The following is a 10262-nucleotide window of genomic DNA, read 5'->3' as shown; positions in this document are numbered from 1 at the left end:
TAAATCTGAGAAATTCTTGCTGAGGAAATTGAAAAAAAGATGCCTCCGCACTGCGAGTAAGTAGGATTAGGAGGTGAAACATCCACAGAAGACTGCTAAAGAAATACAAAAACTACTTGAGAGCAGAAAAACAAAATGGATTTTAAAAATCTCTCCTGGATTGTCGACAGTTGTTGAGATATTTCCGTCTAAACCAAAGTGGTGGACCGCCATCGCCATCCATCGAGCCATAGAAATTGTGATCCTACACATGTGTACACTGTAACGCTGTTTGTGTGCACACTACACTGCCCCGCCCCACACCATCTCCATCTTCTGCGTGTGCGCTTTGGACGACCTGGCGAAGGTGCTTTTAACCACGTTGAGCGGAGCGGCCTTGCCGCTGAGGTAGACCTTATTGAGACACAGAGGAAGCCACGACTGCTCCTTCTTTTCCTCCTTCTCCTCCTTCTTCACAGCTCCCACTCCTTCCTTCTTCATCAGGGTGCATGAGTGGGCAAAAATGTATCCCGTCATGAAGGCATCGAACCCGGCCCGATGCGTTCCCGGGTCGGCCTTGGACTTCGGAGCATCGGCCTTGGTCTTCAGAGCTTCGGCCTTGGATGGGTGGTCGCTCAACGGTCCTCTCCCTCCGTCTTCCTCTCTGCTCTCGTTTGTGTTGTTTTTTGCGTTTGTAACGTCATCGGTCGGGGCCGTCGGTGCCGGGTTACTGCAGCCGGGTTTGTCTCTGGACACTCCGTTCCCCTCGCCATTTGCTTCCATGTCCACTGCTTCGCCCTGCAGGGGGTTTCCGTCCCCGTCCACCAGAGGCCCTCTTTCTGGGCACAGCTCGGCTGGCGTTTCTCTGGGGTCCGCCTCCATGTGGGGAATTTTGTGCTCAGGGGCACCGTCACAGATGGAGGGGACTTCCCCTGCCTCGCCTCTCCCTCTCTTCTTGTTTCGGAGTCTCTTCTTCCGTTTTCTCTTGTCCCCGGTGACTTTCTCATCCTGGAGTATGATCAGGTCCGTGTCATGGGACGACGGGCACTGGGCGCCGTTTGGACACCAGCCGAACGCCTGTCAGACAAACCGGGTATTTAATAAAAAATGAAAATAAAATGTTTTCTTCTAATGGACACAGATAGAGATAGAGGCAGGAAGCCCAAAGGGGTACTTGCACTGAAACCTATTTTCAAGAACGTTATTTGTTTCGAATGTCAGTAAACTGAAGAGGTTGAAACTCACAGAGAAGCGCTGGCAGATGTCAGTCGGTCCCTCAGCAGAGGCCACAGCTTGACATATTCTGTAGTCCACGTAGCTGGACATGTGACCGGCATACTGACAGAAGTCAACATGGAAGTGAGATCCGGTCCCTCCAGAGGTCGCAAGGCGACTGTTGTCCAGCTTACTGGAAGAAGAGGAGACAATATGAGAGATGGAGACGGACACTTTAAAAGATCAGCAAAACTCCCCTTTTTTCCCCAGTCATGATGTCAGCACAATAATGCACTGAGTGGCTCCGATATAGAAAAATAGGAAACGCCGCTCTGCTCTTCACTTCACTTCAGCCACGTCCGTCATTTTCTTACATTGTGACATCTCCTGCATTACGGTTGACGTAGATACAGCTCAATGTGATTAAATTGAAAACACGTCATTCGTCAGTCCAGGGAAGTTCTGATGCATGAAGCGATTCACTCACATACAAAAAAAACAGTATTAAAAATATATCAATATTGAAGGGAAACATTGAAATGCAAAAGGGTTGCAGGGTGCAGTCCAGTGTTGAGATCTCTGTATTGTAAGTAATCATTGTAGAGCGTAACAACACTAATATAATCAGTTCTGGTCCTTTTTGATGAAGGGACATCAAATAAATAAATAAGAGGGAAAACATTCATAAACTGTATGTACACTAAATTTTTCAATCCGTAAATTCAATCAAACGCTATTCGCAAGTATTTTTAGGTCCTGCACAAATTCAACACCTGCGCCATGAATAAGTATATACTGTATACACGCACGCGCTCTCAGGTCTCGACACTGTACCATAAACCAGTACTCACCATTTCTTATAGGCGTACTCCAGATAGGAGGCAGTGAGCCGGAGCTCGAACTCCGTGACGTATTTGGTGTCGTAGATGCCGGCAGGAAACATATCGAACAGGTTGGCTGTGAAGGTGTCCAAGCGCTCGGGCAGATGTGAATAAAAGCTCTGGCAGAAAAAGACATTGCGCATATATATATATATATATATATATATACATATATATATATATATATATATATTTTTTTTTTTTCTTTTTAAACAGTCATTTAATAAGAACGGCATACTAGGGAAGAGGTTTGAGGTTCAAAACCAATATAAATCATGAAGGCGGCTACAATTGTTGATTGTTCTTGATTAACCGTTTCATCTATTAAATGTAAAATCTAATTTTTCCTCCAGACGATTGTTTATAGTGATAGAAAATGAAGTTAAGCAGTGAATCCTCAGACTGGAGGAGCTGCAACCAGAGAACCTTCAGCACATCTGCTGAAATAAAATACTAGTTGTTGGTGTATTTTCTGGCAATCAACTAACAGAGTAGCCGACCTTGCAGCTCTAAAACCAACAACTAGGTTGGATGTAGCAAGTGCAAAAAGTTTTGCTTGAATTGAGTGCAACAAATTATATAAAGTTACAGACTTTACTTGTTAATTCATTCAGTATTTATTTACCTCATTTAAAAAAAAGAATAATAATAAATGTGGTATTTTCTTTCTGTTAAAAGAGAAGAATAATGACAGTGCACAGTGAACACACTAACTTGGGGGTACCTGGTAGAGGAAGGCAATGTCGATGAGGCCGTTGTGGAACACTACGGGCCTCCTGGCACGCAGCAGCTCGGTGAACAGAGCCCGGATGTGGACCCCTTGGTCGTCTAGCACTCCCTGACGAAGAAGGCAGAGAAAGAGACTAATGGCGGGAAAATCAAACGTCGTCATCATCCGAGGAAGAGCGGTTATCTGTGTCCAGTCCTCATCTACTCGCGTCTCTGCCATAAACACGAAGTCTATAAATCCTTTTGTGAACCCGCACACAAAACCGTACAGACACAATAAAGCAAAAGATCACGACAGGCTGTGGTATGCTGTGATTATCTCCGAAATGCCAGAGGGCGAACAAACAAAATGAACTGTAACTGGCAAAAAGCCACAAAATAACCTCCCACAATGGAGAGATTGTGATTATCTGTAATCTCGTATCTCTACTACTTTTTTGCCTTTGTATAAACCCAGTAAAATAAGTTCAAGTAAGGGCCAACTCTTACATGCATTAAAAAGACACAAAGGTTGAATATCCTGTGCAATTTGATTTGGCTGCAAAACATTTACTCAGAGGATGATTTTTGACACCACATGTTTCTAAAGTATCAAAAACGAATTGGCCTTCTTTGCATTAACCCTCAGACATGACAGTCCGGTGCGGCCACTTGCAAAGCCTTTGCGCACGACGCCGAGCCAGCGATTACGTCATTCTCTTCACTACAGCGAGTATAAACTGAGCTTTAGGCATCAGTGCAGTGGTACATAGGTATTACGCCATGTGCCACGAACCAATCAGATGGCTTGATTTGAGCTCCCCGCTTTGTACTGGAGAACACGCAGCACAAACAAAGAACAGCACGTCGTTATCCTCACCTTGCCATTGCCCTTGACGTAAGGGATTCCGCTGGCGTACTGCTTGTTAAAGTCAAACCCATGTTGGACCAGGAACTGGACTGACTGGGGCTCGATGACGTACTCCTCTGAACACAGCAGGGTGAGGTTATACACCTGGACCAGGTATGTCTCTGCAGCCTGTGTGGGGAGGCGAAAGATAAAACGTCACAGATGTGTGCAGTGGGACATTCTCTGATCTCACATGCATCCTGTACAATGATGGCGTGGTAGACGGCTCGCTCACAGGCTAATCGGATGAATGCAAAAACAGGTTTCAGGCCATTAGAGAGGGCATTGTCTTACTGTACCTTGTCGTCCAGTCTCTTGAAACAGGCGATTCCCAGGGAGAGGATGGAGCGGGAGCGGGCCGCTTGGCATATGGCTTTGTACCGGTCCTCTATGGATCTGAAACAGGACAGCAAGGTGTCAAATGACAACTAAACACTGTGAAGCTTGGTGGAGGGTCTGATAGGTTTACTCACTCGGCCAGCAAGGACTTCCTGTTTCCAAGACCACTCAGCTCCTGCGGAAAAAAATACACAGGGAACAATTGCTAATTGTATTTTTGTAATATTGGTTAACTTAGTGGTATAAGTGACTCTCCACTGCAACGTCTCATTGAACTCGGGGACACGCTGGTCGGACGGAAGGACACACACACGCACTCACCGTGTCCAGCGCAACGAAGGAAGCCGTTTTAATGGCCAGTACCATAGCTGGCCAAAACTCTTTGACGTTATCATTCTGAACATCAATGACGGGAACGACCAGTGAAGACTCCATGTTGTGCTAGTGCAAACGGCTCTTAATCGCGCCTGAAAGTTTTTGTTTTATGGAATTAACGTTACCAAGGGCTTCCTGGAATATTTGCTAGCTTCGTTTACTATTTTGTAAAAGTTTCCATTATCCACTGCTATATGCAGCGCCCTTTCTTTTCGCTTACTTGTTATGTTTGCTTTATACGTTCAGTAATTGCGTTCACAGTTCTTCATTCAATAACACTTTTCTCTGGTCGACAGTTAGCGACGCTCCTCCGTAAACATTTCAACGTGCTTCTTGGGGTCCTGTGACAAAATAAACGATGGTAGTTGGACTTTTGCCGGAGAACAAATGCAACGTATTTGCCGCTAATTGTACGTACATAATTTTCATAATTAACAAATATATATTCTTATGTCAAGTTGTTTATTTTTCATTGAAATTGTACCTCTCCATTCGACTATTTTTGCTTTTCAATAAACATTTCAAGCAGGCGTTGACCATCGGCGCACATAAACACCAGCCCTACGTCACTGCACTTTGCTGTCGAGGTGAAGTACGCCATTTTGGCTCAAACAAAGTCAGAAACATCATATCTTGGATAAAGTGTTTTGAATTGTTTCCCTAAAATACGATGTGCACGCTCTCGGGACACCGCTCTGGTTTCCACGAGACAACGCGTGACGTTAATGCTAAAGTGATTTGTTTTTCATGCCGATTAAGTGACGTTTGTTAGCTAAAAGTAACGTTAATGATTTAAAAATAATAATAATAATAACCCCCTAGCCAGATTAGCTATCTTGACGTTTTGCTAACTTTGGCCTCGCTGCTCGTCTTCACCGCCGCGATGGGCGGCTGCTCCGCTCCAAACTGCTCCAATTCAACCAGCATCGGAAAACAGCTGTTCAGATTCCCCAAAGACCCCATCCGCAAGAAGAAATGGGTGGTGAACTGTCGACGCGACTTTGAGCCAACTCCTCATTCCAGACTGTGTCAGGTAGTCAGCCGAGTGTTTGTATAGAGACGATGCCCTGAGACCCTCCTGGGCTCAGCTGATGTCACTAGAAACTGTTCCACTACTTTTCTTCTGCTAAACTTTGCACTCACTGTATGCATGATGTTGTTATTTTGTGTGTGTATATCATGAGTTGGTTGAAATGCATGTGTATCCCTGTTAATGTTCCCTCAAGGACCATTTTGAGCAGAGCCAGTTTGAGGAGATAGCAAGGTCTCCAGCTGGGGGAAAGAAGCTGAAGCCCAATGCCATCCCCACTCTGTTCACCATCGGAGACCCTCTTTACCCAGCAGTCACCATTCCATACATCCTGCTGCCCATGAAACCCGAACCAGGTAAATGTCCAACGGAAAAAGGAGGCGGTCAACAAATCAGAGAGGAAATGCAACACTAGTCAGACGCTGCTTTTGTGCCTACAGTGGAGAAGGAGCTGAACTTCGGGGACCATGGCTATGCCAGACGCACCCCTCTGCCCGGACTGGAGGAGGAAGAGGATGCCGACGGGACCGCAGAGGACCAGCGGCAATGCACACAGTGTCTTCTCCTCAAGAAACAGCTAGAGCAGGAGATGCAGCACACCGCAAGGTTGCAGAAGGAGGTAGAATGAATGCCGGTCTCTGTATTTGTTTTGTTGTTGTTGTTTTTTCTGTGACGGGGCTGATGTGCTGTATTTTTAACTCTAAATCATGACCTCTGTCAGAGAGTTCAAATTGTGCATCTTGGGTCAGATGCTATGAGCAAAAATCCTCCAAAATGATCACACTAGCTCTGCTTCTCGTGACCCCTGCTAGTTATTCCATAAGTTTTCCCTGAATATAAACCATTTTCTCTTTCGTCAGGCAGAGGAGATGAAGAAGCGCCTGTACCGACTTGACCGGATCGAGAAGGGTCTCCAGAACTTTCTGTACGAGGACCAGATTCGCGCCCTGTCCCTTACCAAACGCTCCCGGCGTGCCGTCTGGTCTCCGGAGACCATCCTGAAGGCCCGAAAGATCCGCTGCGCGGTTGGCACCAAAGGCTACGAGTACCTGCGGGAGCTGGGGTACCCGTTGCCCTCCTACAGGACCCTCTGCAACCGCCTGGAGACGAAGATCATGGTGACGACTGACATGAGCTGTGAGGAGCTGGCAGAGCTGAGCCTAGGCCTCATGGCCACCTGTAACAGTCCCGCTGATGTCGCTGTTGGGGACAACGACGAGGAGGAGGAGGAAGAACTCATTGGCGTGTTGTCCTGATCGCGGCACTGAACTTTCGACTTGCTGACTCCGACGGCGAGGAGAATGCGCAGAATCTCGTGAGCATTAATGCTTCTGATCTGTGATCTCCGCCACTTAAGACATGGCTTCGCTCAACCCGTGCGTGATGCTGGGGCCCCTCCCCCACCGCGTGTCAGCCGAGCATCGTAATTGCAGCGTTTGTCACCAAGAAGCTGCTGAGCCACAGTGAGACGTGGGCTGTGACCAAGAAGGCCGCCATGGAGTGCGTGGAACGGTGTTGACGTAGGCCCAATCCCAATCTCGGACTCACAGACTTTGAGGCGCGCTCCCGCTAACTCCGTGAGGGTTTAGTTCTGTCCCACTGTCACATCGTCGAGTTTTTGAGAGCTCTCTGGCAGACATTTTAATCCCTTATGTAAGTCAGCATTAGATGCAACCTTTGCCCAAGGGAATTACCCACAATTCGTAACAATGTGATGTTAAACACGCAGTTTCCAATGGAAGAATACATATGTGTAATACACAGATTTATTCATCGAACATTTTGTCTCACCTCGTGAGGTTACCAGGTGACATCAGTAAGTCCCTGAGGGTTCAGGGTTTGAGGGTTTAGGGGGGACATTGGGATTGGGCCGTAGTTTGCACAAAGCTGGTTGACTTGTTTATAGCTCGTTAAACGTGTTTTAAAGTGACGGCGTTTACATGCACAATAAACTACCTGGTAGTATTCGGGGTACTCCGATGTACTGAGAGCAAATCCACTCCGGACCTGGGTTAGGTAGCTAGAGCTTTCCCTATATGGCAAGGACTGTGGCATGTGTAAACTGTTTCCTGTTCATAATGCAAGCTTTTATTTAAATTTTTTTCCATTCAAATGCGTGTGCGTGTGTACGCATGCGTGGCACATAGCCGGGATGCAAGTTAGCATCTGGGAAGATGTTTCGTTCAAGCATACATCGGTGGTTTCAAACTACGCCCGTATTACTGAAAAAATCCTTTGAATGCTGTCAGGGAAATTGGGCTGGATATCCTAAATTCATGTCGCCCATTTTAATCACATTTGTGAAGCTGAAACCGTACCTGTTTTGTTTGTTTGTTGTTTTTTTCGCCTGGGAATTTATTTTGGACCACACACCCTGAGGTGTGTCGAGTCAACAAGGACATACAAGTAAACCCTCCATTGGTAAATAGCGTGTGTGATTCGACACTAAATGGGTTGTACGTCTCTGGCTTGCAGTGCAGCTGTAGCCACAAAGGGCATCAAAAAGAGCTCAGACTGGTCACATGACATTCAGTATCCAAAACAACAACACTGGCACTTGTGAGTAAAATAAAGTGATTTGTAAAGAATTACCAACATTGTTTTTCCATTATGTGTGTAAATGTGAGAAAGAGAGACTTACTGAATAGTGCATGTAGGTCTGCACTGCACATCAGGTGGTCAGCAGCATTGTTTTCATCACTACACTGCTGCCCCCCTTGTCAAATGTATTTATATTTAAGCCCAGGGTTCGTACGGTCATGGAAAACCTGGAAAAGTCATGGAATTCTTCAGGCCTGGAAAAGTCCTTGAAAAAAATAAAATCCCAAATTTTCATTTGTTCCTATTGTTCATTTACGCAGAGTTTGAAATAATGAATATACTTTTAAAAGAAAGACGCTCAAAATATTGGCAGGCATACGCTCTATATCTATCAATCTTTATTATTTTAATCAAACTATTGTCTCATTCATTCATTTGTGTCATTTAAGGTATACTGTATGCTTTGGAATTCTCATTGTTAGTTTAAATACTACATTTTCTCACTTTTTCATGTATACACTGAGATTTCACAAAATGTTTGGTCATGGAAATTTGGTTTAAAGTCATGGAAATCCATAGGTCAAAATGTGTATGAACCCTGTAAGCCCTTTATGAACCCCTTTTCCATAAGTCAGCGTACTCGGAAACATCAAGGATTAAAGATAGAAACATAAAATCCCATGACATCAGAGGATATTTATTTATTTTAACATAATTTGGTCATTGTAGCGGTTCTGACGAAAACAAGTAAATAGATGATTTGAAATGACCTCATCTTGTGAGGAAAAGAGCCCAGAAGATCAGGGAGTAAAAAGTGTAATGTCATGTCAAGCCCATTCCAGCCTCTCACACTCAACCATTCATCAGGGGGCCTCATGGGCCTCATGGGGAGACATCAAGATGGGGCCTTACTTTGGCCTCAGGTCGGACTTTGAGCAAATCCCCCACATGAGAGATTAGATATTAGTTTTGCAGTCGGCTTGTGACCTGAGCTGAACTGGGTCGAGAGATCAACATGCCCTCCCTCCCCATTACCATTGATTTTTTTTTTTGGGGGGGGGGGGGGCCCCGGCCTGTTCCAAAAAGTGCAGCGTGGGTTTTGTTTGTCACGCGGTGGCATTCACCTCTCCACAGTGGAAAGCCGTGTGTAGTAGAGTAAACACGCTCAGGGCGATTGGATCAATACGACATGCGAGGGCTCCTCCGGACTGGTAAACAAGGCTCGAGAGTCTACAGTTCACACAAGGGGCCCAACGCTCACGCCAGTGTGATCAGCTCTTTGTAGACCCTTTCAAATTAAAGACCAGTCACAGCGAAGGGTTTAACCATATTCTGTCTGATTTGATGTGTTTCAGATGACACCCTAAGGGCGAGATAGGGTGCAGATACTGGATCTCTCTCACTTTCTCTCTCTCTGTGTCTTTCCCCATCTGTTTGATTTGGGGGAAGGTCTTATCAACCCCCAGCCTTTATAAATCCCAGGGCTTGGCCGTCCTGTGTTCATGTGGATCACAGGACAGAGACGACAGAGGTAAGTTGGGACAGCATTTCTCTTTGGGGCTCCATTTAGTTTAGTAACAGTCTTTTTATTTCAAGAGGTATGTCATGAAATGTGCTCATCAATCGTATTCCTTTTGAAGTTTCTGCACTAGAGGGGCGTTTGTTCTTATTAACCAAAAAATAACTCTTGTTTTCTAAGATATTCATTTATTTGAGGTTGGTTTTGTTCATGCAACGTTCGTCCCTAAAAGAAGTAATCTGACTTCAGCAGGCAGCTGCTGCGTAAGACATCACCATCCTGTTGGTTAAATCTGAGCTGTCGTGTTGTGATTGAGATCAAATTTGCAATTTAATAACTGAACCTACAAGTGATTAAATCAACAACAAAATGGACACTTTTGTTGACAGTTCGAACGTCCCTGTAAATATCTCTGTCCAAGCCTTCCTTTGTCTTTTTTTCCAACCCGAATTCTTCTGTTCATTCTGGCAGTTTACCCCATAATAAACTCTATTCGCCGATTATCTCCACATGCGATGAGAGAGACAATGAGGGTTTATTCTTTGAATTATTTGGGGATCAGACTGCCTGGACTTGGACGTTTGGCTCAGGGCAAATTGGTGGGGGTAGCTGCCAAAGATTGAATCTGCCTTTATCCCGGACTGCACATGTGCTACCCTGCTCCAAAGTCCACTGTGGGACAGCATTGGTCACAGTAACGTGGGCTATTGCACGTCTGCCTCTCGTCCGGTAGATTCGGTCCAGCCAGCCAGGTGGAGAGGGACA

General features: G+C 45.5%; 2 protein-coding genes across 2 annotated transcripts; one reads left to right on the top strand and one right to left on the bottom strand.

Annotated features, from left to right (window-relative positions):
* toe1 (target of EGR1, exonuclease) lies at positions 1-4467 on the bottom strand (the record flags this gene model as incomplete). The annotated part of the gene is made up of 8 exons (XM_079219423.1): positions 1-1056; positions 1225-1387; positions 2046-2194; positions 2800-2913; positions 3664-3822; positions 3993-4089; positions 4167-4207; positions 4354-4467. The coding sequence occupies 8 exons, from the start codon at positions 4465-4467 to the stop codon at positions 283-285; spliced, it is 1611 nt and encodes a 536-aa protein (XP_079075549.1). The 3' UTR covers positions 1-282.
* An 823-nt stretch (positions 4468-5290) lies between these two features.
* On the top strand, positions 5291-6693 carry LOC306746361 (uncharacterized protein; the record flags this gene model as incomplete). Its single annotated transcript, XM_079229264.1, has 4 exons — positions 5291-5440; positions 5634-5793; positions 5878-6056; positions 6298-6693. The coding sequence occupies 4 exons, from the start codon at positions 5291-5293 to the stop codon at positions 6691-6693; spliced, it is 885 nt and encodes a 294-aa protein (XP_079085390.1).
* Between the last annotated feature and the right edge of the window lie 3569 nt (positions 6694-10262).

Source organism: Taurulus bubalis (assembly GCF_910589615.1).
Source record: "Taurulus bubalis genome assembly, chromosome: 1".
NCBI classification, from domain to species: domain Eukaryota; kingdom Metazoa; phylum Chordata; class Actinopteri; order Perciformes; family Cottidae; genus Taurulus; species Taurulus bubalis.
This window is presented reverse-complemented; position numbering and strand designations above follow the sequence as displayed.